The sequence below is a fragment of the Mustela erminea genome, chromosome 5 (assembly GCF_009829155.1).
Source record: "Mustela erminea isolate mMusErm1 chromosome 5, mMusErm1.Pri, whole genome shotgun sequence".
Classification (NCBI taxonomy): Eukaryota; Metazoa; Chordata; class Mammalia; order Carnivora; family Mustelidae; genus Mustela; species Mustela erminea.
The window spans coordinates 142,411,153-142,437,878 of record NC_045618.1 but is presented as its reverse complement, the minus strand read 5'-3'; the positions used below and the strand labels follow the sequence as shown (position 1 = coordinate 142,437,878).

At 53.4% G+C, this 26,726-nt stretch overlaps 2 protein-coding genes and 1 long non-coding RNA gene across 5 annotated transcripts in view; 1 reads left to right on the top strand and 2 right to left on the bottom strand.

The window, feature by feature from the left end:
• The window catches only part of YY1 (YY1 transcription factor), a 28,905-nt gene extending 16,145 nt beyond the window's left edge, over window positions 1–12,760 (bottom strand). Inside the window, exon 1 of the mRNA XM_032345257.1 lies at window positions 12,075–12,760. Within this exon, the coding sequence (XP_032201148.1) occupies window positions 12,075–12,741 (667 nt within the window). The 5' untranslated portion in view covers window positions 12,742–12,760. The remainder of the gene's footprint in view (window positions 1–12,074) is intronic.
• Window positions 6,244–11,791, bottom strand: LOC116591894. The gene is made up of 2 exons (XR_004286197.1): window positions 10,730–11,791; window positions 6,244–6,360 (listed from the first exon to the last, which is right to left on the bottom strand). It is a non-coding gene; the product is annotated as an uncharacterized LOC116591894 (long non-coding RNA).
• Window positions 12,732–24,824, top strand: LOC116591893 (WAS/WASL-interacting protein family member 1-like). Of its 3 annotated transcripts, none has more exons than XM_032345259.1 (2): window positions 12,732–13,507; window positions 24,146–24,824. In XM_032345259.1, the coding sequence occupies exons 1-2, from the start codon at window positions 12,740–12,742 to the stop codon at window positions 24,182–24,184; spliced, it is 807 nt and encodes a 268-aa protein (XP_032201150.1). In that variant the 5' UTR covers window positions 12,732–12,739; the 3' UTR covers window positions 24,185–24,824. The 3 variants fall into 3 exon arrangements, with proteins under 3 accessions (XP_032201150.1, XP_032201149.1, XP_032201151.1); XM_032345258.1 differs by lacking the exon at window positions 24,146–24,824 and adding an exon at window positions 20,496–20,994; XM_032345260.1 differs by lacking the exon at window positions 24,146–24,824 and adding an exon at window positions 19,843–20,994.
• Window positions 24,825–26,726: the final 1,902 nt, after the last annotated feature.

Here is a 26,726-nt window from a genome sequence, read left to right as displayed (position 1 = left end):
TGTCATAACCCTGAGATCATGGCCTGAGCTGAAATCAAGAGCTGGACACAACGTAACGAGCCGCCCAGGTGCCCCCTCCTTTCTACAGTTTAAACAAATTCTGGTTAAGCAGACATGAACATAATAGTTATCATTTCAACCATCTGTGAAATGTCCAATCCAGTGGCATCAGGTACACTCACAATGCTGTATACCCATCACCACCATCTATATCCGAGACTCCTTGTCCCCAACAGATACCCGGTACCCACTGCACACCCGCCCCGCCCGCCGGTGGCCTCTATTCTACCTCCTCTTTCTACAAATCTGTCTACTCTAGGTACCTTTTTTTTTTTTTAAAGGATTTTATTTATTTATTTGACAGAGATCACAAGCAGGCAGAGAGGCAGGCGTGGGGGGGGGGGCAGGCTCCCCGCTGTGCAGAGAGCCTGGTGTGGGGCTCGATCCCAGGACCCTGGTATCACGACCTGAGCCAAAGGCAGAGGCTTTAACCCACGGAGCCACCCAGGTGCCCCTCTAGGTACCTTTTATAAATGGAATCAAACAGTATTTGTCCTTCTGTGTCTGGCTGACCACATGTCTTCAAGGTCCACCCATGTACGAGCATGTACAAAATTTCATTCTTTTTCACATTTGAATAATATGTATTTTTAAAGATTTTATTTATTTATTTGACAGACAGAGATCACAAGTAGGCAGAGAGGCAGGCAGAGAGAGAGAGGGTGAAACAGGCTCCCTGCTGAGCAGAGAGCCCGATGTGGGGCTCGATCCCAGGACCCTGAGATCATGACCTGAGCTGAAGGCAGAGGCTTAACCCACTGAGCCACCCAGGCGCCTCGCTGAATAATATTCTTGTATGGACATACCACATTTTGTTTATCCACTCATCCACTGATAGACACAGGAGCTGCTTCCCCCTTCTGGCTGCTGTGAATCATGCTATTATGGACAATGGTGTGCACATATGCCACCTATTTTTAGAAACAGCTTTACTGAAACACAGCCATGCTTGTTTGTTCACATGTTACCTTTAGCTACTTTCCTGCTGCAATAATACTGGCATTGATTAGGTGCTTTAGGATAGCCTATGAAACCTGTAACGTTACTATTTAGGCCTTTACAGAAAAAAAGTTTATTGACCTCTCACCTACGTGATGGAATTTTACTTAGAAAATAGGATTTAAAACTCTAGTGGAGATTTTTCTAGGGAAACAGGAACAACAGTGAGATTACCCAATGATGGGATTTACTTCCAAAAGAGACATCAACCTGTCTTTAAAACAGGTTGGAGGGACCCCTGGGTGGCTCAGTTGGTTGGACGACTACCTTCGGCTCAGGTGATGATCCCGGAGTCCCAGGATCCAGTCCCGCATCGCGCTCTCGGCTCCACGGGGAGTCTGCTTCTCCCTCTGACTTTCTCCTTGCTCATGCTCTCTCTCACTGTCTCTCTCTCAAATAAATAAATAAAATCTTAAAACAAAACAAAACAAAACAAAAAAACAGGTTAGAGAGGGGCGCCTGGGTGGTTCAGTAGGTTAAGCCTCTGCCTTCGGCTCGGGTCATGATCTCAGAGTCCTGGGATCGAGCCGGGCATCGGGCTCTCTGCTCAGCAAGGAACCTGCTTCTCCCTCTCTCTCTGCCTACTTGTGGTCTCTGTCTGTCAACTAAATAAATAAAATCTTAAATAAATAAATAATAAAACAGGTTAGAGGGGCCCCTGGGTGGCTCAGTGGGTTGAGCTTCTGCCTTCAGCTCAGGTCTTGATCTCAGGGTCCTGGGATCGAGCCCCGAGTCAGGCTCTCTGCCTGCCTCTGTCAAATGAATAAATAAAATCTTTAAAAAAAAATAAAGTAAAATAAAACAGGTCAGATTGGAGTCCTATTTTGGAGGAGGACTACACAAGTCTGGGTGATAAACGAGTGGGGGGTACGGTGGGAGGAAAAGGAGGTTAACTATGCCTTCTAAGTTTCTGGGTTGCACTTCTGGGGGGAGGTCATGGGCCAAGCAGGAGAGTAAGGGGCAAAGAGACCACGTGCGGCAGAGGACCTGGAGACACCTTGTGGACAGACAGACCTCAAGGAGGTACTTGGATATGCAAGTGTGGGGACAAAAGAAATTGAGGCTGAAGAGAAATTCAGACATCACTGGCACATGGCCTGTATTTAAAGCCAGAGAGATAAATGGTATCTACTGAAAAAAATATATAGACAGAGAGAAGAGGGTGCAGAATGAACACCTGGGTAACAGCAACCCTGAGGGAGACGGCAAAGAAAAGTCTAGATGCTCTGCCTCATGAGTACTGAACTCAGCGACTTACCAAGTGCAAGTGATGCACAGTTGAGGCCGTCCGTCCTGAGTACAGACAATAACCACATGGTCTGTACGTAAAACCAAAATAAAACTGATTGAAGACAATCTGCTTCGGATGACCACCACACACGCACACCTACACTTCTGAACATGATCCTACAACAACCGGACCAAAGTAAAATGGCCTTAGCTGGAAGATATGGAAAAACAAAATCTAGCCAGTGCCACCTATAAATGGGGCACACATTTTGTATTCAAACGGTTTGGAGGCAGGGGATCCTCTTTCTGCCAACCGCAGGTGCCCTCCGCTACCTCCCGTGCTCCGAGTCCTTCCCTCGCTAGTCTCCTCACAGAAGCAGTTCACCATTTCCCACCATCACAAGGGTTAAGGGAGTTTAAGAGGAAAACCATTCACTTAACTTTTATTACAGCATATGTTTGTAATCGTTCTATTATTATCGTTAATCAGCAATTTTTTTAAGGTTTTATTTATGGGGGCGGTTAGGAGCAGAGGGAGAGGGAGAAACAGACGCCCCACGAGCAAGAAGCTGGCCACAGGCTTGATCCCAGGACCCTGAGATCATGACCTGAGCCGAAGACAGAGGCTTTAACCCACTGAGCCACCCAGTTGCCCCTCAGCAGTTATGTTTTGTTTTGTTTCGTTTTTTTCCAATTTTTATTTATTTGTCGGAGAGCACACAGGCAGGCAGAGTGGCAGGTGAAGGCAGACGGTGAAGCAGGATCCCCACTGAGCAGGGGGCCCGATGTGGAACTCGATCCCAGGACACTGGGATCACAACGGCTGCCTAACCAACTGAGCCACTCAGGCATCCCTCAGCAGTTAAGTTTTAAGTGGGTGTGGTGCCAGGCCTCTACCGGGGTCTTGGAGCGCACCCCCACAGATTAAGGAGGGGCTCCTGTATAAACAAGCCCGTCCTATCCCCACCTCTCAACTATTCTGCTCACGTCTTCATTACCGAAGCCAGCCTCATTCTCAGCCTGGTTTGAGAGGCAAAGCAGAGACTCAGAATAACTTTGGTCAAAAAGATAGTGATGGGGGGGGCACCCGCATGGCTCAGTCAGTTAAGCAGCTGCCTTTGGCTCACGTCATGATCCCAGGGTCCTGGGATCGAATCCCGCACTGGGCTCCCCGTAAGCAAGGACCCTGCTTCTCTTTCTCAGTCTCTGTCTGCCACTCTGCCTGCTTGTGTGCTCTCTCTCTGACAAATAAATAAATAAAATCTTAAAAAAAAAAAAAAAAGGCAACGGGACACCTGGCTGGCTCAGCTGGCAAAACATGTGAGTCTGGATCTTGGGGCCATGAGTTCGAGCTCCACATGGGGGAGGAGGACTATACTTTAAATAAGTAAATAATCTTTGAATAAAGACTCAAATATATTTTTAAAAAGAGAGAGAGAGGGAGGGGATTAAACTAAATGGAAAGGCTGGACACTCTAACAGGTCCATAAAGAGGTTTAAAAAGTGGTCTGACCTGCCCTCCCCAGCCCTACCAAAGCAGCAGCCCTCTGGCCCTGTTCCTCAACGTGGGAGAAAAGGTGTCAGGTAACACGACGACACCTTCCCCTCTGCCCACCTCTCACCCCGCACCCCTGCATCCACTGCTCTCCAAAGCCCAGACCTCCTTCCTTCAAAAGGTCTTTCACTTGTCAGTGAACCTTGCTTGGTTTCTTCGTTTCTTATAAAAGAGAAGAGCACCGGTAAGGCTGAAGCCCGAGAATGCTTTACAGGGCAGCCTCGGCATCTAGCAACACAGGAAGGAGAGAGCCAGACCCCTCTGTTCCACTCTCCCCACCCTCCTGGGCTTAAGGGGAACAGCAGGTCCCACACTTAGGGGTTGTGAAAGAATGCTCGACTTCTGTCGGGGGAGAGGAAGCATGGAAATTCGGAGTCACCTTCTATTAGGTTACATTTTCAGTCTTTGGCTCTTCTAAGACACCACGTGAAATTCTGGACACCACACCGGCTGGAATCTGCACTGTGACCCGGTGATCCCCTTCATATAGAAGCAGTTTACCTAAGAATTCAGTCCTCAGAAAAGCTTGATTTCCCTACACGTTTTTCTCATCTTAGCTAGAATCCGTTATCAGTAGTATGCTTTCCTTTTTTATCTCAACTGCCAGGAAACTCAAGAGGGTTGACCTTCACACTTCCTTTTTTCCTGTGACCCTGATCTTCTATTTTCACCAACTCCCGTATTTATTTACCAACTACTTACTTATATGGGTTGGCTAGATTTTGTTCCCCCACACCTTTCATCTTAGGCGATCAGCTTCGGTCTGACCCTTCTGGGAGACTTACGGCAAAAACATCATCACCAACTCACCACTGCCCTCACCCAAACCTTCACTGGGGAAACCTTGGCGGGGGCGGGGGGCGCCGCTAACTATTTGAGATTCATTGCTAAGCAACAGGTAGAAATCAGTCAAAGGCTGTTTCCATGTTTCCCCACTAACAGAGACCTTAGGACAAGATACTATCATTTACTGAGTACCTGCTTCAGGCTAGTAACTGTCCTATCCCTGACGCAGACAAAACCTCAAAGACACTAACTTCATGCATCTGGCTTAAGAAACAAGCCTTAGAAGTGCCAAGTCATGTACCTGAAGAAACGCAGTTAAGTGGCCGATCTAAGATTTGAAACTAGGATGGACTGTGTAGCCCATGCCTTTCCTAAAAAGGGAACACTCCTGCACACCCTCTCCTCACCCTTTAGACTTCGTTCCCACCTATGCGGTCCCGCAGGAGGGTGGTACTCGGGTCACTAGGCTGCGATTCTGCCTTACTGCATAATTTCCATGTGCTGATCGTTCACCCAGTTACGGACCGAGAATCTTCTAAATGCCTAGTGCCATCCTAAGGCTGAGGGTCACAAGCCCACTACTTACTCCCTGGAGGAAGCAGAAAGAAGCAGGTTAAAAGAAAAAAAAAAAAAGCAAGATAGCTTCAGACACTGCTACAAAGAGACTAAAACAGGAGTTTTATTAGGAGTGAGAGTGACAGTAGAGGACCAGGGAAGACGTCCCAGAGCGGAGATGGGAACACGGCAGCACAAGAACGGGACATCTGGGGTCACCGCACTGAAGGCAGAGGTGAGAGCAGAGAAACAAGCCCAAGGATGGAAAGAGGGCTCGTCAGGCCGGAGCATGAAGGGCGTGGAGGGAGGAAGGAGGAAAGAGGGCAGGACGGCAGGGGCCAGATCATGTGCTGCCCGTGATACGGCGTCTGCACTTCAACTGAACATGATGTGGCATGCGCAGGCTGTGTGCGGAGGTGAAGACACAAAATACAGTATTTACCCTTTGAAAAATCTACAGTTCAGTGACATTAACTATATCCACACTGTTAGAGGGGTTTTCAAGCAGAGGAGTGAAGCCATCTGATGAAGTCTTAGAAAATTCAGGAAGGTAGAGAGAGTGTACGCCTAGATTCCCCAGACATGCAATCCAGAAGTCTGTATGTGGTCTTTGTTAAGAATCTATAAAAACTGGGGCACCTGGGTGGCTCAGTCTGTTAACTGTATGACTCCTAGTTTCTGCTCGGGTCATGATCTGGGGTCATGAGATCTTGCCCCACGTGGGGCTCTACACTCAGCACAGAGTCGGCTTCAGATTCTCTCTCCCCCTGCCTCCTGCCCCACCCCAACTCCTGCTCTCTAAAATAAATAAATCTTAAGGAAAAAAAAAAAGAATCTGTAACATCTATTTAATACAGGAATCATATGTATTAACACAAACTGTAAGTGAGTTGCCAGCAAAGTAAGAAATTAAAAGCCAACTGTCAACTGGAGGAGCAGCAGCAGCTTCTCCTTCAGAGTTTCTGGGTGCTTAGGCGCTGGAAGACAGAAGGAAGAGAAGAGGACTGAGTGCAGAACTACAAAGAGAGAGACACTTCAGGGTGTTTTCACAGGCGCGGTCAGCTGTGCAATACCGGAGATTCTGTTCAAGTCTGTGGCTCTCCCAGAAGAGAAAGGGTCCGGGCTCCAACAGAAGAGCAATGGCAGCCTCCTCCCCTTCTCCACGCTTCTTGTCTCTAAGGGACATCATTAATACAAGAAAGAAAAGTCCTTCACAACCACTTACACTGTCTTCATGTTAATCTTAAGAGCACTGTGTATGTAACCTCAAAGGCATCGAGTGATTATCAAGAATTTTACTCAAGGGAAAAAAAAAAAGAATTTTACTCAAGAGCTCCTAAAACCTCATTCAGCAGGTCCCGCTAAAATTTAAGAGTTCTGCTTTAAGAAAGTGAGTACACTGGTTCCTATGGTCATTCAGGAGTTTGGGAAGAAGTTCTTTCTCTAAAGGAAGTCATTTTACAAGGACACCGAGGTCAGAAGTTAAGATACTCCAAGGCAAGATACTTTGGTCAGTGCTGTGTAAAGTGGAAATCTGATGCTGTTACTAACGTGATTACCAGAAACCACTGGGTCTGTTGTTATTGACAATTAATCACAAATTAAACAGAATGGGACGATTAAAACGCGGCACTTGGGAATGGGAACGGTCCTCTCATGGACTGTAATGAAGTCCTCCCCACGAAGGAAGGTACAAATTCATATGGTATGGTCAGTTAACTTCCAAAACCTCCACACGCCTTTCTGATATTCTGCTAACAGTAACGAAATGAATGCTACTGTCAACCTCGAAGCAGCGTTTCAGATGCCAAATTTTACAAATACAAGGTTTGAACGTTTACCCAACAATACTAGAGAATACAACCCACTGGTAAATACTCAGATTGAAAAATTATAACAAGTTTTCGCTTTCATATACTCCTATGGGAAGAAGAGCAGAGTTCACAAAATGGTGCCCTGAGAAGAGCGGAACAGGAGTTAACGAAGGAATGAAAATCCTAAGAAATGATCCTTCTAGTCATTGTCTTTGCTAATAACCTGTTCCAGGACCCTAAACTTCTCAGCCTTAAGCCCACCTCACTAAACAGACTGCAACAACAAAAAACCAGGAAGCTTTTGGTGAATAAACACCTAGGAGTCTAGCACACATTTTTAAGTTTATCATTTTACTTATTCTCTTCCAAAGTCTAAAATGCTAGCCAGTAGGTAAGGGTCAGGAGCCCTGACCTTTTCCTGCTAGGGATTTTCCTTTGCCAGGAGGGGGAGTCTGCCGCCGCCGGTGGGAGGGAAGACGACAGGTGAAGCACCTGGAGTCCGGCAGCTCGGAGTCTACATCAGCGAGCCAGCTTCCAAAGCTGCTGGGTCAGGAATCAGGATCTCTGACTTAGACTGCCCTATGTAGGTCACAGGCTTGACAAGATCACTTGGCGGGGCGGAAGCAGGGGTTGTTCTGCAGCTTGGCTCCGTGGGAGTTTATGTGCATGGCATCTCTAGCTAAGGATAAACAGGTAAAGGAGGAAGAGGTGGAAAACCCGCACAGGAGTGGCCAATGATCAGGACTAGTAACGTTTAGCCAATTTGGGTTTTCTGAATATAAAGAACTGACAAACAGTTAAATACTTTTCAACTTTCTTTCGCTTTACTGATTTTAATATCGATGGTCTTTTCTGGTCTTAGATGTTTTGCTCAATCCAGCATGAAGCACTATTTGGTCTAACAAAAGATAAGTAAAATACCAACAGCCTTGAGTGAAGGTCACGATTTCCAAATACCTGCAACCTCGGGGCGCCTGAGTGGCTCAGTGGGTTAAGCCTCTGCCTTCGGCTCAGGTCATGATCTCAAGGTCCTGGGATCCAGCCTCGGGCTCTCTGCTCAGTGGGGAGCCTGCTCCCCACCCCCACCCCCGCCTGCCTCTCTGCCTACTTGTGATCTCTGTCAAATAAATAAAGTCATAAATAAATAAATACATGAAGCCTCCGATTTTACAGTCTTCTTAGGTTTCTCTCCAAACTAAATGTTTTACGGGCACCTGGGAGGCTGAGTCAGTTAAGCATCTGACTCTTGATGTCTGCTCAGGTCCTATCTCTGGGTTTTGAGATGGAGCCCCAGATCAAGCCCAAGATCAAGCCCTTCGTGCTCAGCGGGGAATCTCTCTTTCTCTCCCTGCCCCCTCCCACAGGTGGGGGTACTCTCCCTCTCTAAAAAAAATAAGTAAAAAATTTAAAAGCCCTAAATGTTTTAAATACTCAGCTTTTATCATGAGAGTCCCTATTTGTCCATGATTAAGCGGTTTAGTTTATAGTTAGATCTTTAGAACAGGATCAGTCCTATATGATGACAATCTAGGGAAAAACATACAGGAGACTGTGCCCTACGTCAGGCAACATGGAAATATTCATTCATCATGTGCCAGGAAAAGACCCCAAAATAAACAAGGGCCTTAAAACAGTGGATTAAGCATGTTTAAGACATAGCTGAGGTGTGATGAAACACCAAAACACGCTCAGCCTCACTGAGCCCTCATCTACGCAGAAACAAGCAGGCCCTGCTCTAGTACCTACACTACGGAACCTTACTCAGCCTTAAAAAGGAATGAAGTACACTCGACAATGTGGCTGAATCTTGCACACCGGCTAAGCCACAGACACAAGCACACAGATGGTTATGACTCCATTTAAATGTCCAGAATGGGCAAAGCCAGAGAAACACAAAGTAGATTAGTGGCTGCCAGGGGCTGGAGGGTGAGGGGAAATGGGGAGTTCCTGCTCACGGATATGGGGTTTCTTTCTGAGATGTTGAAAATACTGTGGAATTAGCTGGCGGTGACGGCCACACAACCTGGTGAATACAGCACAAGCCACGGAACTGCGCCCACGTGAATTACATCAGTTAAAAAGAGGAAAGAAAAAAGCAGATCCACTAGATTCCTTTCCCGTTATTCCAGTAAAGAGATGCCAGTCACACAGACCGCTGTGACTCTGTGGGCAATTAGAGCAACACAGCACACAAGCAAAAGAAACCCGTAAAATCCAAAGATTTGGTTTCCACGAACGCGCTGGCTCCCACTAAGTTTTTTTAGCCTAGAAACTAACAATAACTAGAGTCCTGAGAATACCCTGTGTACAATTTTTTAAATAAGGACTTCAGGGAACTAAGCTTAGACTTGGGCAAAATGGTCACCTCACAGCTCTTTCCCATCCAAAGGACTGTGCCATGAAACCACAGCGGCGTTCAAACCTTCTAGCCTGGGATCGGATGAAACGGAGTCCGTGAAAGCACTGAGCATACTGGCTACCGCAGCCAACACACACACACCGAGAAATTCAGCTTAACAATTAAATTGCTTTGGGGCGCCTGGGTGGCTCAGTTGGTTAAGCAACTGCCTTTGGCTCAGGTCACAGTCCCAGAGTCCTGGGGTCGAGTCCCGCATCGGGCTCCCAGCTCCATGGGGAGTCTGCTTCTCCCTCTGACCTTCATGCCTCTCATGCTCTCTCTCACTGTCTCTCTCTCAAATAAATAAATAAAATCTTAAAAAAAAAAAAAACAATTAAACTGCTTTGATTTCTTCACCTATTATCAATTACCTCCTCATTTCAGTTCCTAAGATTCCACTATATTCAGAACTTGAACTTGGGGCCTGCATAGTTAATCACCAACTATTAGGCTTCTCTTTGGTAAATAATCCCAAGCCACAAGGACAAGGAAGAGGACTAGTTCACCACAAAACATGTCTGAGGAATCAAGCCTTACTATGTTATTGCCATCAAATATTTATAAGTACCTTTAGACACCGAGTACTCTGTAATGCGCCAGGCAACTAACTCTGCAAAGAAATGAGCATTAAAATAACCCCAAACTGTGCAACTCTGTAAGAAGCCACTTGCACAGGGGAAATAATGACTTTGAAATGCTGACTTAATTGTAAATTAACTCCCATTAGTCAGGCCCCTCAGACCTTCCCCCTCGCCTGGCTGACTCCATACCCATCACCTCATCCAGTGAACCCTCCATTACCAGGTTTTCTGGGTATGAAGTAGGCAAGCAATTTGATAAGATTGAATACAGAAAATTTAAAACACCCTAGTTTTCTAAATTTCTATAAAACCAACAAGTCCTCACCATGAGAAAAAACAAATTTAGTTTTATAGTTAAAGTATCTTTCTAGCAAGATCTCATTTCAGGGGCGCCTGGGTGGCTCAGTGGGTTAAGCCTCTGCCTTCAGCTCCGGTCATGATCTCGGGGTCCTGGGATCGAGTCCCAAGACGGGATCTCTGCTTGGCAGGGAGCCTGCTCCCCCCTCTCTCTCACTCTGCCTACTTGTGATCTGTCAAATAAACCAATAAAATTTTTTAAAAAATCTAATTTCAGATGGGACCCTGGGTTCAGCAAAACTCAGCAACAACGGACTGGCCCGACCCTTACTCTGCGTATTAATGGAGAGAGAAGACTTTGGGTTCCAACACCACGGGTGCGCACGCTACCAACTCTCCGGAAGGTTTTCCGGTAACCACGGAATAAGCGGGCAGGTTTCGTCTCAACACGCACCTTCACTGAACGCAAAGTGCCCCGACGTCCACGAGCACTCGGAAACGCAGAGCAGCAGCCTCTGCCCTGCCGGCCCGAGTCCCGGAGCCGCGCAACTCCGGTAGCTCCCCGAGGGCTCCCTCGCAGCCGCGCCGGCCCAGCCTTCCCCTCGCAGTCAGCCACCCATTCACCCACTCACGTGAGGCTCCATCCCCACAGCCGCCACAGCCCTACGGTGGGGGTGGGGGCGGGGGGGGTGTCCCACAACGTGGAACTAGTGTAAGCGCCGGCAGGATCACTCGCACGTCCCTCCACCGCCCCGGAGGCTGAACCAGGGGACACGGGCATCAAGTAACCGGACGCGGACTCGCAGCGTCCTACGGCCACAAGCGAGGAAGAGCAGACTTCGACACGCAGGCAAGTCCCTTCTGCCCTCGTCCCTCCGGCCTTCCAGAACCTCTCCTCCCCGGGAAAGGAAGCGGGCCGCCTGCCACGCACCGGAAAGCGAGCGGACACTTCGAGCACTCGCGGCATTAATCCCGGGACACACGTCCGCAGCTGGGCAGCTCCCCGACCCGTCTCCACCGACACACACCTAAGGACACTCCCCCAAACGTAGAGGGTTCGCAACAACCTACAAAACCTCGCGGACGCGCTCCCCACCGTGCCGCGGGCGGGGAGGGGCCCGAGCGAGGACCTCGCCGGCAGCGCGGTGACAGGCCCCGGCGGCGCGGAGCCCGCACACGCGAGCCCTACGTGCCGCCCAAGTCCCGCCCCAGCCGGCGAGCGCGGGGAGCGCGGCCGCCGGCAGGGTCCGGCCGGCGCGCCGGGCGTGGGAGCGGAAGGCGCGTCCCGGGAGCAGCTGAGAGTCCGGGGAAGGGGGCGGGGCGGGGCCCGGGTGCCCCCCCCCACACTCCGAGGACGGCGGGGGGCGGGGAGCTGGGGCTGGGGGGAGGCGGCGGCGGGCCGCCCGGCCGGGCGTGAGGTCCGCGCAGCCCCGCTGCCCGCGCGCCCCCGGGCCTCGCGTGGAGCCGGCCGGGCGGGGGCGGCGGACAACGGGCCGGCGGCCGTCCGTTGGCCCGAGCGCGCCCCGCCCCGCCCCGCCGCGCCGCCCGGCCCCGCCCCGCGCCGCGCGGCCGCCCCGCCCGGGGAAACTACGCCATTGCGGCCTAGCGGGCGGCGCCGCGCCTCCCGCCGCCATCTTCGGCCCGCCGGCCCGCCGCCCGCCGCCCCCGCCGCGGCCCGCCATCTTTTGGGGCCGCCATACTTGCCCTGCGAAGAAGATGGCGGCGCCCATCACACACATAAAACATGGCTTCCCTTCAAAACAAAAACATCCCGGGGGCCGGCGCGCGCCGGCGCTCACCTGAGGACCACATGGTGACCGAGAACTCGCCCTCCAGGGTCTTGATCTGCACCTGCTTCTGCTCCCACTTCTTGTTGCCCGCGTCCGCGCCGCCCGCCGCCCCGGCCCCGCCGCCGAGGTAGCCCTTCTTGCCGCTCTTCTTGCCGCCGCCCTTCTTGACGCGGCCGCCGCCCGACGACGACGAGCCGCCGCCGCCGCTCTTGCCGGCCGCCGCCACGGTGACCAGCGTCTGCTCGATGTAGTCGTCGTCGCCGCCGGCCGGCGCGGGCACCGGGATGAGGATCTGGTCCTCGAAGCCGTCCTCGGCGCGCAGCCCGTCCGAGTCGTCGCCGCCCACCACCTCCTCGCGCGTCTGCACCAGGATCACCTCCTGGTGGTGGTGCACCTGGGTCGGGTCGTCGGTGACGAGCGGCTGCAGCGCGATCATGGGCGGGTGGTGGTGGTGGTGGTGGTGGTGGTGGCCCGCGTGCCCGTGGCCGCCCCCGCCGCCGTGGTCGCCGCCGCCGCCGTCCTCGTCGTCGTCGTCGTCCTCCTCCTCCTCGCCCACCACCGTGGTCTCGATGGTCTCCACCGGGATGGTCTCCACCTCGATCTCGTGCAGCTCCACGATCTCGGCCGGCATCTCCGAGCCGTCCGTGGCGATGTAGAGGGTGTCGCCCGAGGCCATGGCTGAGGGCTCCGCCGCCACGGCCGCGGCGGCCTCGGCTCCGGGGCTACGGGCGGGCGGGCGAGGAGGCGGCCGGCCGTGGGGAAGGAAGGCAGAGGGAGGAAGGCGGCGGGCGGGCGGGCGGGCGGGGGGAGAGGGGGCGGGCGGCGGGGGGAAGGGGCGGGCGCGGCGGCGGCGGCGGCGGGCTTCCCCGCCTCCTCGCCTCGGTGCGCCCCGCGCTCGCTCGGCCGCTGCTTGCCCCGGCGCCCCGCCTCGCCGCGCCTCGGCCGCCCGCTCTGGCCGCGCCTCCTCCCGCCCTCCGGGCCGGCGCTCCGCTTCCCCCTTCCTCCTGCGCCTCCGCCTCCTTCCACACAAATACCAACTCCTCACCCCGAGCCCAGATCTCGCCGCCGCCGCCGCCGCCACACTCCGCTCAGACTCGGCCTCGCGAGACTTCCGCGCTGGCCTCGGCCCGCCCCGCCTCGCTCCCACTCGCCCGCTGGCCCTCTCGCTCCTCCCCCTCTGCCAATCGATCTGCCCGTTCGCCACCGCAGCCCCGCCCACTCACCCGGGCTCCTCCCGGATTGGGGTCGACGGGGCGGCCCCCGCGCGCGCCGGCTGGCCGCAGCGTGTGACGTCAGCGCGCCGCCGCCGCCGCCGCCGCCGCCGCAAGTCGCGCGGCTCCCTCCCTCCCTCCGCGGTGCCACAGCAGCGAAATCCGCCGCCCCGGGCCCGGGCCGCCCTCGGGAGCGGGGCGTCGCCGCTGCAGCCGCCGCCTCGGGAGCCGGTGAGCGGTGCGCGGCCGCCGGCGCCGCGGGGAGGGGTCTGCAGGGGAGGGCGGGCGGGCCGCGCGCGGGGTCCCGGCCGGCGAGCGGCCCGGGGGCGGCGCGGGGGAGCGGGCGGCGCGCTCGCGGCGGCCCCGGCGCCCAATAAAGTCTGCTTTGACGAGAAACGCCTGTGCCTCCTTTCTCGCGTCGGGCGGCGTCTGCTCGTGGCGCCGGGCTCCGGGCGCGATGGCGGCGGTGAGTGCGGAGGGCCCGGCGGACAAAGGCGGGCGGGCCGCCGAGGAGCGTGGCCGCGGGCCCGCATCGCGCCGCGGCGGGCCGGGGGCCGAGCGCAGGTGGGCCGCGCGGGGCGGCCGGGGCGGGGCGGCCGGGCGGAAGCGGCGCGCGGAGCCCCGGGCCCGCCGTTGGGAGGATGTCCGTTATCCTTTTGTGACCCGCGGCAACCCGAGGCCGGGCCGTTGGGTGCCCGCTGCCCGGGGCGCTCGGAGCCGGCGGCCCCGCTCGTCGCGCGGCTCGGCTCCTGGCGCGGTCTGGAATTTCCTTCGCAGCTTCCCTTTCTTCGCGCTCCAGCCAATCAGTGTGTGCCGTGACCGCCGCCTTCACCTATTTCTCCCTTTCTGGACACTCCTCCTGCTGCCCACCAGGCTCCGCGTCCGTCTCGTCCTCGACAGCCCCGCGGTGCGCCCGCCGCGCTCCCGCCGCGCGGCGCCGCCGCAGAGCCGGGGCGCTTGCGGGCGCGGGCGAACGAGGGACCGGCCGCGGTGTCGCCCGACGTGGCTCTGCCCGCCCCCCGCCGTCTGGTTGACCCGGCAGTGGGTTTAAAGCAGTAAAAATAAAGACTCCCTGGCTTTTGAGAACATCTCGGAAAGCTGAGATTCTGGGAAGGCGTTCTCTCTGTCGCTCTCCTGCGGCCGGATCAGCGCCGTGCCAGTGCCCGGAGCTCCCGGACCTGGGTCCTGCGGTGAAGCCCACCGTGGTTCTGCGCTGCGGTCGCTCATCTTAGGGCGCACTCGCTGCGGCAGGCAGGGGTCCTCGATGACGGTAGAGACAAGGCGATGTGTTCTGGCTAAAGAATGACTTGATCAATTTGGTTCTTATTTCTCAATGCCGTTTAAAGACTTGAGAATTTTAGTGTAAGGAGTGAAAATGAGGTGGTTTTTTTTTTTTTTTTAATCTGAGTTTCAAAACCTGAGTAATTCCCCTTGGAGTGCTGCACCCACACAGTTTGGCAAAGTCAGATCTGTTGAAATAAGTCATTTCTGGCTTCATAGCTTATAAATTGTGCATAAATATTTCACAAGTGAAAACCAATTGTGGGAGAATTTTTTATGTGGCTTAATTTCATTTTCCCCACTCTCCCGTAATTGACGGAAAAATGTCTTTGTCAGTACTTGATACATCCACATGGATGCAAGACAGATGGTGGGGGAGGCCCTGCTTCTAAGCAAGTAGACCTGTAGATGTTCACCATCAAGTGGAGAAAGCTGGAAAGGGTTTAAAACTTGGGAAGGGTATCCAGTGTGACACAGTGTTAAGATGTCCCAAAGTGCTGTCCAGGCGCCTGCTCCATGAATAGCTTTTAAAGATTTATTATAGAGAGAAGGAGCAAGTGTGGGATGGGGAGGGGCAGAGGGAGAGAGAGACTCAAGCGGGCTCCACTCTCCATCCCGTGACCCTGAGATCCCAACTTGAGCCAAAACCGAGAGTGAGGCACCCCTCCACGAATAGCTTTTAAAACTTCCCCCAGGGGCTCCTGGCTGGCTCAGTGGGTTAAAGCCTCTGCCTTTGGCTCAGGTTATGATCCCAGGGTTCTGGGATCGAGCCCCGAATCAGGCTCTCCACTCAGTGGAGAATCTGCTCCCCCACCCCACCCCCCACCGCCTGCTTCTCTGCCTACCTGTGATCTCTGTCAAATAAATAAATAAAATCTTTTTAAAAAGAACAAAAACTTGCTCCGGAGCAGGGGTGCTTGGGTGGCTCAGTCAGTTACGTGTCTCACTCTTGATCTCAGGCTCAAGTGGTGATCTTAGGGTGGTGAGATTGAGCCCCAAGTCAGGCCCTTCACTGGGCTCACCTGCTTGAGATTCTTTCTCTCCATCTCCCCTACCTCCACCTCCCCTACTCACACTCCCCCTCTCTCTAAAACAAGAGCTGTAGCAACAAAACTTGCCACAGAGCAGGTGACCTGTTAGCATAGGCCTAGAGTTTTCTGTGGTGGAAGGTATTCTTGCCTTCAGCTCTTTAGCTGTGAAGGATCGAATGACTAGATTTGCAAAGACGGTGTGCTACGTTTTGCCCTAGCCTGCTTGCGCTTGCTCCTAAAGGTGAAAAATCAATTAAAAAGACAGGTTAAGGGGCCCCGGGTGGCTCAGTGGGTTAAGCTTCTGCCTTCAGCTCAGGTCATGATCTCAGGGTCCTGGGATGGAGCCCCACAGCAGGCTCTCCGCTCGGCGGGGAGCCTGCTTCCCTCTCTCTCTGCCTGCCTACTCTTTCTCTGTCAAATAAATAAATAAAACCTTTAAAAAAAAAAGTAAGTTGACACTTCAGAGCCATGGGACTCGTAGGGATAATTTTCCTGCTTTTACTCTCCGGTTTGGGTGGGATGAATTGAGCCAATGAGTGTTCCCTCTGCATGTCTAGAGTCCCTTTTTGTTTTGGCCACAAGCGTTTAGACAAACAGCATAATTAAGCTGGCATTTCTTACACCAGCGTTTGAATGCTTTTACCCTTCCAGCTATGAGGGCGAAGGCCATGGCTGTGTCTGTCTACAGCGGAGTGCCTTGTACGTGGAATGATGGTTTGCTTTTTTGGTTCATCAAAAAATGAAGTTGAAAGCACCATGCTTGACTGTTTCAAATGTCTCAGAGGCTCTGACTTTGCACAAGGCTTCCAGGCTACTACAGAGATGAATGTCAGCAACTGCGGGGGGAAAAAATTAGAATATCATAAGAATCCTAAAAGTTGTGCTGTTTTCTCGGAGCTGGGGAAGTCGGAGCTGAGTAATGGCTGGGAGATGTGGTGGCAGATACCCTGCCTGGAATGTGCCCTTTGGCCACCTGATCAGGACAAGCAGGACAAAATGCAGACTGTTAGCCATAATCCTTGAAGTCTTCTGCCTCTCGTTTCCTAGTCGTTTCTTTCCCGAAACCTCCATTAAAAGTTCAAAGTCAGGGGACGCCTGGATGGCTCAGTGATTAAGCATCTGCCTTCAGCTCAGGTTATGATTCTGGGGTTCTGGGATTGAGTCACATATGGGACTCCTGGCTCCGCGGGAGGCTTGCTTCTCCCTCTCCCATTCCTCTTGCTTATGTTCCCTCTCTCGCTGTGGAATAAATAAATCTTTAAAAAAAAAAAAGCTCAAATTCAGTTTTAAGAGTGTGTGGTTTAGGGACACTCATGGAGAGGACGAAGGTCAGGAGTGAGCCGAAGAATAAAGGATGTGAATTAAAAGATGCTGGTATTTCTCCCCTTTTCAGACCGTGTCTTATTGTGGATTATAAGGAGGCTGTTCAGTCTCATCCCACTTTGTGTGTATCCCTCACAGGTTGGGACTGATTCAGGTAACGAGCTCATGACGCCAAGTAGTTTCCCTTACCACGAAGGAGTGTAGCTTCTTTGTGAAATCGCTCTGGGTTGTTCTAATGTGTAGTCCTTACAAGGTTCCCTTCAGTAGGCCGTTAGTGCTTTCCGCCTGAGGCGCAGGATGAAGAAAGTTAGAGCTATGGGCTTTTTTTTTTTTTGCATTTTGTCCCCAGGGAAAGCAGCTGGGTCACGAGGTCACATTGCCAGGTCAAGTAGAGCTAGAATCTGCATTTTGGGGTGGGGTGGGGAGAGGTTGAATGTTACTCCAATTTAGGTCCACACTGAGTTACCAGTAAAATATTTGGGAAAATCAGGTTGAAATTTCCTGTTTGTGCATCTAAATTAGTGATGCCTAGTGTGTGTCAGTACAGGTCAAACGAAGCACTACAGGTGTGCCGGTCTCAGTCATCTAACCTGAGTTCTTGATGGTGGGGTCTGTGAAATCTGGGCTGTGTGGCCAGATTTCCCTGGGGGGCTCAGTGGGTTCAGCCTCTGCCTTCAGTTCAGGTCGTGGTCTCAGGGTCCTGGGATCGAGTCCCACATCGGCTTCTTGGCTCAGCGGGGAGCCTGCTTCCCCCTTCTCTCTCTGCCTACTTGTGATTTCTCTCTGTGTGTCAAATAAATAAATAAAATCGTTTTTTTTTTTAAAAAAAAGGACACTCCCCACAAGATACCCTAAGGACCTGTCTCTTAAGCTGACATTTATGTGTCCTTTTATGTCCTTTACTTTTTTGGTAAAGATTCCTTATTTATTTGAGAGAGAGAGAGAGCATGAGAGGGGAGAGGGTCAGAGGGAGAAGCAGACTCCCCGTGGAGCTGGGAGCCAGATGCGGGACTCTATCGCAGAACTCCAGGATCATGACCTGAGCTGAAGGCAGTCGCTCAACCAATGGAGACACCCGGGCGCCCTGTCCTTTACTTTTGTAAGATCTTCATCAAATTCTCTTTCTGAGGCCAGTGAATGGATCGGTTACTACCCGTAACTCTAAGGAGAGCTGAAGTCTTTAGTAAAAAATTAACTAGCTGTCCTCCGCTTTGCTGGTCCAGTGGCCCCTGGGGGAGATGCTAAGTCGACTCCTTTGCCTTGCTTACCCTTCCCACCTGCGCAGCCAGGCACGTGCCACACGGGCCTCTGAGCGGAGTGAGGAGGCATTTCTCTTCCAGTCCTAGGCAGCTTTCACAGCCACACGCTGTTTCACGGCCAAGGCACCACGTTTGGGTGCTTGAGACGGGTTAGTGTGATGGAGTGGGACAGCTCGCAAGGGAGAGGGGGTTACCTTGACCGTGCTTTGAGGAGGGGGATACCAGCCTCCGTGGTGGGTTTTCTCTCTAAAAAGGAGTGACCTGGGGAGTTCGGGGAGTCCAGCTGGTCGTTCCCCTTGCCAGTGCCCCGCGGACACAGCGCCTGAGTGGAATGACAGACTTGTCTTCTTGGAGCCTGTGGCCTGGAGAGGGTAGGTGGTGAACGATGGATCGCAGATACTTGCCATGATTCTGGTTGTGTGAAGTCCTAGATGAAGGGGAGGGGGCGCCTGGGTGGCTCAGTGGGTTAAAGCCTCTGCCTTCGGCTCAGGTCATGATCTCAGGGTCCTGGGATCGAGCCCCGCATCGGGCTCTCTGCTCAGCGGGGAGCCTGCTTCCTCCTCTCTCTCTGCCTGCCTCTCTGCCTACCTGTGATCTCTGTCTGTCAAATAAATAAAATCTTTAAAAAAAAGAAGGGGAGAGGTCGGGGATGCTGTCCGATAAAGGCCTTCTTAAGTTAGGGGCAGGCTGACAGGGACTCACAGGTGGAAGGAATCAGAAAGCGCCTGACCCAGCACGTGGCTGCCCACCAGTCTATGTCGTTTATGTTAATTTCTGTGTGAAAAAGGAGCAGATGAAATAAATCAGGTGATAAATTTGTAAATATTGGGGCAAACCCATAACACTCTTGTGTAGCCCTGGAAATTCAAATTAACAGATTCATCCACTGTAAGTGCTGCTGGGGTTGGCTGCGGTTTTCTCCCTCACACGTGGTTCCTCACATCATGTCCTTTGTTTTGCTGGGGTTTTTTTATGAGTCCCCCATTCAGAATTCACACTTGAACTTGGGGATTCATAGCAGAAATCGTTCTGGAATTCCAGGCCCCGCAAGATAGACCAAGAGCAAAGCCGGTGGGTGGGACGGGCAGACGAGTCACCGGAGCTTGGCTCTGGGTCCCCGTGGTGCCGTTTCTTACCGTTTGCTGTAACATCAGCAAAGGCTCGTAACCACTAAACCCTCCATCTCCTGAGCTATAAAACAGGCCTAACTGTGCCCGTCTGCGGGCGTTAACCGTGCTGACGTGCCCCGCTCGGTGTGAAGATGCTGTACTCTTCAGAACCAGTCGTGCTTGCTTCTCCTCCTCCCTGGGCGCGCCAGCTCCGGCTACTCACCAGAGCTTGGGGCCTGCGTTTTGCTTTCGGGCCCTGTTGGCTGCACCCGTGATGTTTGTAGACCGGACCCAGCGATCCCTTGGTTTCTGAAAGTAGAGGAAAAAATCACATACTAGCCAGACTTTTTTTTTTTTTTTAAGAGATTTGCCATATTGGCTGTAAGTAATTAATCTCTGTGAGCTAGGTGGGTTACTGTCCATTAAAAGTAGAATAAACAGCTTGCTTTTGTGTTTCCCGAGCGAATCAGAACTCGGTTTCTCCACATCGGAGCTCCCTTTGGAAAGGTCTGTACTGCAGTCCGGCTGCCAGTGGCTCACTGCTCACTTTTCTTGTGTTACAGGGGCTTTGCCCGGTGTAGGGGGTAAACCCAAGGAGACTTGGCCCGGGTGTAGTGATGGGGCTTCAGCAGCTGCCACGGAAGCAGCAGTCTGAGGTGGGTCCCGGGAAGAGGGGGGCCGGTGGTCTCCTCTGTGTGCCAGCGGGCCACGGTCTCGTGCAGTTACCACCTGACTTCCTTGGCACGCCTGGGTGCATGGCTCATTCCTTCCCTCGGTCACGTGCAGTTTCGAACTTGGAATTTAAAGGACGAGGGTGGGCAGGAAGGACTATCCTGTCTGCACCCTGCCATCCTCTTACTACCCGAGCAGTGGGTCGGGAGTGTCCTTGCGCTGTTCGGCACAAATGGCATTGACCTCGCGGCACGAACGCAATCGTGGGTGGCCTGGTTCTTTTCCTAGTTGACGTCTTGACCAAATCCTTCCAGAGGCAGCGCTCACCCTGACGTGCCGTGAGGCCAGAGCCACTCCAGACCCACTCTCAACCATCTCCTCGTCTGCTACCGCATTTACGGACCCCCTGGTGCCTAATCTACACTCTTCCTCTTGAACCTGAACCTGAACCTGAGCCACGTCAGCCCTTAGCTGACTTGAGTCACCAGCTCTCGGGTCTGTATTTCGGCCTCTGTGATTCCATTTCCTCATTCCCCCCCTTCAGCTGCCGTCTCCCAGTCCTTGTCACTCCGAAGAGCAGCCGCACGCCTGGAATCTGAAACCCCAACGCGCTGCCTTCTCCACCCGCCCCCTTGTCTCTGCTTCAGCCTCAGACCTGCAGTTTTCTGATCCGTCCTCTCCTTCGCAGACTGGAAATCTGTGGTTAATCCCCAGCATCCTCAGCATCCTGTCCTGCTCCTGTCTGATAAAACTTCACCCTTGCTTCGACCCACTTTCGTCCCTGTACCTCTGGAATCCTGGGACCTGCTGGAGGAAACGCCACGCACGTAGGGAGGCTCTTGTAGCTTACGGTCTCCGGGCCCAGTTCTGTTTAACGTCACTTGGCAATTCTTGCTTAGCCTGACCCCACCTCCCTCCATCATTTTGTTCAGCAATTTCTCTAAATTACTTTCCTCAAAGTCCTTAAGAAATATGCTTGTGTGGGGTGCCTGGGTGGCTCAGTGGGTTAAAGCCTCTGCCTGTGGCTCAGGTCATGATCTCAGGGTTCTGGGATCGAGCCCCAATCAGGCTCTCTGCTCAGCATGGAGCCTACTTCCTCCTCTCTCTCTGCCTGCTTCTCTGCCTGCTTGTGTTCTCTGTCTGTCAAATAAATAAATCTTCTTAAAAAAAAAAAAATGATGTGCTTGTGTCCACCCCCACCCCCCCCCGTAGCCTCCTACTTGAAAATTGGGGGAATCACGATTTGTTTGTCCAGATGCCAGCTGTCCCTTTGTAGCCATCTCCCCTACAGACTGACCAGCCAGGTCCCTCCGTTCTGCGACCCCGCGTGCTCCCCGCGTCCCCCACCTGTGCTCCGCTCCCTGCTCCCGCTCCTCCGGGCCCCTCTGCCATCGCTTACCTGCACTCCCCGACTGTCTCGTTGGACTGCATCTCTCCTGTCCTTTGAAAAGTCTCCCTCTCGCCATTGCCTCTCTTTCAGTTCCCAGCTAGGCGTCCTGAGCCCATCTGTCTTTCCAGCCTTGACTTGGTCTGAGCGGCCCCAGGCCCCCGTCTCCCGGCAGTCTGCCGGCTGTCCCAACACCGACCAGACTGATGAAGGCTCCTCACCTTGTCTTTGCACCGGACACCAGCTGCTGCTGTGTCCCCGGACTTCCCACCGCGGCTGTCCTCCCCACTCTGCTTGGTTGCCAGCTTCTGCTCATGACTTCTCTTCCTCCTGCCCCGCTCCTTGTTCCGCGCGCCGACCCCCGCGTGCCGACTGTTCACAGCTTCCGCGTCTATCCTGGATGCACCCCAGCGCGCTGTTGTACACCGCACTGTTCCAGACAGCCCTGCTCGGTGTCCCACGGCCCCTCGGACATCCAGCCTGCCTACCCTGTCTGTCTGTCTGCGCCAGCCCTGCACCCCAGTGATTTCCCCTCACCAGCACGCCCCAGCTCGGGACCAAATTTGGAAATTGATCTTGGATTCCTCTCTCTCCCTCACCCCCCATGTGAAGCCACCAGATCCTAACGAGTTGACTTAGGCATTTTTCAAAACCAACTTTTCTCCGTTCCCACTCCTGCTGTCAAGTAGGCTCTGGTTCTCTGTCACCTACATTTTTGCCAACCAGGGCTCGCCCCGCCACCAGTCCCCCTTCTAACCTGCAGACGGGACCACATTGCTCCCCTGCTCAGCTTCTCAGGGGCTCTGGGAGCCTCGGGACTAGCAAGACATTCCTGGCCCTGCTGCCTCTTTTCCTAGCCTTCACGCCACTTGCAGGCATGTGCACCACGCTAGCTCATACACCTTTCCAGACTGTTCCAGAACGTCCTTCCCTACCTCCTCCAACTTTTACTCGTCTTCCACAGCTGCTCAGGTGACCTCTCTGGAAAGCTTTCCTTGGAAGGGTATTTCCAGTTACCATTGTTCCCACATTATAATGAAAGTGGCTGTTACCAGCTCTGCTTTCCCACAAAACTGGACGTTCTTTGAGGACAGGGACGGTGTGTGGCTTGCATCTTGTTCCTGGAGGGAATCCGGGCCAGCCCAGTGCAGGACACAGGGCGGGCCTGTCCGAGCAGAAGTACTCGGTGATGCTGCTACCTTGCCCTCCTCCCTCCTCCTGCCGGCGGGATGAAGTCCAGACCCTTCGCTGGGTTTGAAGGTAGCATGGCATAGCAAAAAAATGACAGAAGACAGGCCTGGATTTGACTATTTGTTTCCCCATTTATTAGCTGAGTGATCTTAGAGGAGTTTCTTAATCTCTGTGGTCAGTTTCTTTATCTGTAAAATAGGAATATTGATCTTCCGTTGGAATCATGCCCAGAGCACCTGCTTTTGAGGTGCTAGAGAGTTGCCCCCTCGGTACTGGTTTCCCTGCCCCCTCTTGCGCCCTCCCCCAACACGGAGCCTCACAAAGTTCTCCTTGCTGGTTTCGCCCCTTTACTGGTTCTCTCTCCATTAAGGAATGCTTTCCTTGGTCCACCAGTGTCCCTGCCCAGTTCAGATTCTGCCTCAAGACATGCCCGGATCCTCAGGTAGAAATAACTCCCATAGCAGATGGTATTTCTAGCTGCTCCACAGGACGAGAGGTCTTCATTACCTGTCGACGGTTCCAGGGATGAAAGCTTTGGGAGGGCAGGGGTGTTTCTTAAGCTTCGCAGCTCTCCGTGCTTCCAAGCGCTCAGGGCCTGGAACATCCTAAGTGTTAAGTGAAGAACTATTCACTGTGGTGGGTGTTAGGAGGTCGGAAGAATGCTTCTTCACTGGGTTAACCTGTTGTCTGCACCTTTAAGGAATCAAACCCTCTGAGAACTCCGAATTCCAGCTTACTCCCCCGTAAGATTTTTTGTGTAATGTGAATGTCCACATTGGCAAGCAAATAGTACCTAGAAATTAGACAGAACTCTAGAAAATTCATTTCAAATACAGTGAATGGTCACCGCTCATATTTTGACCTGCTCAGCAGAAGCTGACCCAATCTCTCATCCAGCCTTTTATTTTTTAAAAGTTTTTATTTATTTAAGTAAACTCTACTCCCTACGTGGGGCTCAAACTCATGACCCCGAGATCAAGAGTTGTAGGCTCCACCAGCTGAGCCAGCCCGGTGCCCCTCGGCCAGCCCTTTTGAAGAGAATGGTGTTATAAGTCAGGTCCTGTCATAAGCACCACAACAAAGAGAGAGTCCACATAAAAAGACCATTTCCGGTGAGAATAAATGCCGTATTGATTGATGTATTAATCCAGCAGTCAGCAGGTTGACCATGCTGTCGGCGTCCCCGGCAGCTCGAAGTATTTCATAGACCTGCTCACGCATCCCTCTCCCAGCTGTAAGTAGTGATTTCCCTCGGCCACCGCTCACTCCTTTTTGCCCCCCCAAACCACTGAATTCTAGATGCAAAGCCCACTCATTGAGAGAACAGAAGCCGTCCACTCCAGACTGCAAGCGAGGCAGGTGGCTGTGGCCAGGAGTGAGCTCACGGTGTCCGAGTTCATCTGGCCTGCCCTCTGCCAGTGTTCCGGGTTGCAGTGCCAGCTCTCTGGGGCCCTCATGTAAACTGGGGTGCCACAGCAGAAAGGTCTAGAAATGACCTGGAGGAACGGCTGACTGCAGTACTGTGTGTCACACGCATGTGTGTTGGGGGGGCCTGTGGCGTCACTTTGTTGCGGGCTGATGATGGCTCTTCTCACCCACTGTCCCTCCCTACACAGCTCCAATTTTTTCATGTCAGGAAGCATGGAGAAATATGATCCCCCTAGGAAGGGGCTGAGAGAGAAATTTTGCTTGGCTGAACATCCAAGGCCATCTTATTTCCTGCAGCCAGTGACGGTTCTGAGAAGGAGTCGGAGGGACTGTGACCCAGTTCTGGCCAATGAAATACTAAGGAGAGTGTGTAATATTGGAATGGCTTTGCTGCCCTAATGAAAAGATAAAGCCTTGGGAGAAGACAGCCCCTCTTCCTCCTTCCTGCCGAAAAACAAGCATGATGGCTGGGACTGTGGCAGCCATTTTAGGACCGTGAGGAAAAAACTAAGGGAATTCGGTTCATCAGTCCATCACCATGGACCTAGAAACCCACCAGTACCACCAGGCTCATGTGAGCTATTCACGGACCTGTTCTTGACGCACTGGAGCAGGTCAGACTGTCAGTAGTTCCCTCTGGGAACAGGGTGGGGAGTGGAATAGAGGGGATGGTGCACCAGAGGAGAGTCTCTCTTCAGCATGGCTGCAGTGTTTTGGCAATCTGGTGGTCCATCCATGTGGAATATTATAAAACCATTGATTTTTACGTGTGTTGGGTTTTAATTTTGTAAATGGTTTTGATAATGTCAAGAATTGCTGATATAGGGGCGCCTAGGTGGCTCAGTGGGTTAAAGCCTCTGCCTTCAGCTCAGGACATGATCTCAGGGTCCTGGGATCGAGCCCCGCATCAGGCTCTCTGCTCAGCAGGGAGCCTGCTTCCTCCTCTCTCTCTGCCTGCCTCTCTGCCTACTTGTGCACTGTCAAATAAATACATAAAATCTTTTTTTTTTTTTAAGATTTTATGTATTTATTTGTCAGAGGTCCCTAGTAGGCACAGAAGCAGGCAGAGAGAGAGAGGAGGAAGCAGGCCTCCCGCCGAGCAGGGAGCCCGATGCAGGACTTGATCCCAGGATCCTGAGACCATGACCTGAGCCAAAAGCAGAGGCTTAACCCACTGAGCCACCCAGGGGTCCCTTCAATCAACCTTTTTAATAAACTGATTTATCAGTTGTTTTAGTCCTCCAGGTCCCCGCCTGTGGGAGCAGGTATCAGAATCCCTGCCTGAGGCGAGGTAGTCGCATGTTGTGTGCCCCGCCCCTATGTCTCGGGGACACCCAGGACTGCTTCCACGTTGTGGCTGTTGTGAAGAGGGCGCGGTGCACACGTGTGCAAATCAGCATGTGTTTCGTAATCAGAATGTAGCCGGGGCTTGGTCCTAGGGCATGCAACTCTTCATCACAGGGTCGTGAGTTCAAGCCCCACATATGGCCTGGCGGCCAATGAGAAGAGAGAGAGAAAAGTAGCAAATGAAGAAAATCTTGGGGAAGCCAAGTCCTCTATATATTGAATTTGCGCCTTCCCCCCACCGTTTCTTGTTTTCTATCAGATCTTTCGGACACTCAGCCCCCAGGAACATTGCCCTGCCAGAAGGGAGACTTGGTACCTGGGTGCTCTCTCCCCACTCGAAAGCCAGACGGCCGCACAGGGTTAGCCGCGTCCAGGCGCCCCCCCCTGCTTCCTGCGTGGGTCCTTCCTGTCCCTCGCTGGGCCCACTGGTGACCAGCCCGACGCCGTTCCCAGAGAGGCTGGCCGCCAGCCCCGCACACTCCTTCGTACTTCCGAGCCGTGGCGGGCTGGCCGTCTGTTTCCGCAGGAGACGGTATGGAAGACAGAGCAGCCACAGGCCAGTTCACCGGTGACCGGGGGCTCCCTGGGGTCCCACCCCCTGGGGGTACCTGGGGTTCGGGGGAGACTCTTCAGGTGGAGAGGTGCCACTGGAGTCATTAGCTTGGTGGGGGCACAACACTCGGGGCATAAAAACCCCGGGGGTGTCTGGGTGGCTCAGTCGGTTAAGTTTCGGACTCAACCACGGCTCAGGACATGATCTCGGGGTCCTGAGACGGAGCCCCGCATTGGGCTCCACGCTCAGCAGGAAGTCGGCTTGCAATTCTCTCCTTCGGTCCCCCCCAACATGCGTACTCGCTCACTCTCACTCTCGCGCTCGAATACGTAAATAAAATAAAATAAAAAAAAAACAGAAAACAGCCTCTTGAGATACCCAGGCCGGGTGCCCAGGCGTGAGGCTGCACTGAAAACGCCTTTTCTACCCTTCTCTCCCGCCACCTGGCGCCCCCCCCCCCCCCACCAGCCCGAGCCAGCCGTGTGCACTGACCTGCCCTCAAAAACCTCTGGTGGGCCCTGCTCCTCTGCCAGCCGGCCCTCTGCGGCCCCGACGTGCCTTCTCCCACCCACCCTGCCTTCCTTGCCGTCTGCGAGGACCTCCTCCAGGCTCTGCCTCTGTGCACTGAAGACAGGCCTCCCTTTGGGACCGGAGCAAGCTGGGGAGCGAGGGCCCCGGGGCTGGAGGAAAGCTGGTGGCCCACCCCTGGGTCGCTGGGAGAAGGGCTTCAAGGCCGTCCCTACCAGTCTGGGAGCTGGGAGCCGCTTCCAGAAGCACGGTGTTGTTACCTTTCACAGGTACAGTGAACTGAGCAGGATTCTTACTTCCAGGAGGAGGAACAGCCTCACGCCCCCGCCCCGCGCCCGTCC

Coding starts and splice junctions, on each gene's coding strand:
- LOC116591893 (XM_032345258.1), top strand. CDS start 12,740: ATGGCTGAGGGCTCCGCCGCCACGGCCGCGGCGGCCTCGGCTCCGGGG. Junction 13,508..20,495: donor AGCCGCCGCCTCGGGAGCCG/GTGAGCGGTGCG, acceptor CCCCCCCTTCAG/CTGCCGTCTCCCAGTCCTTG.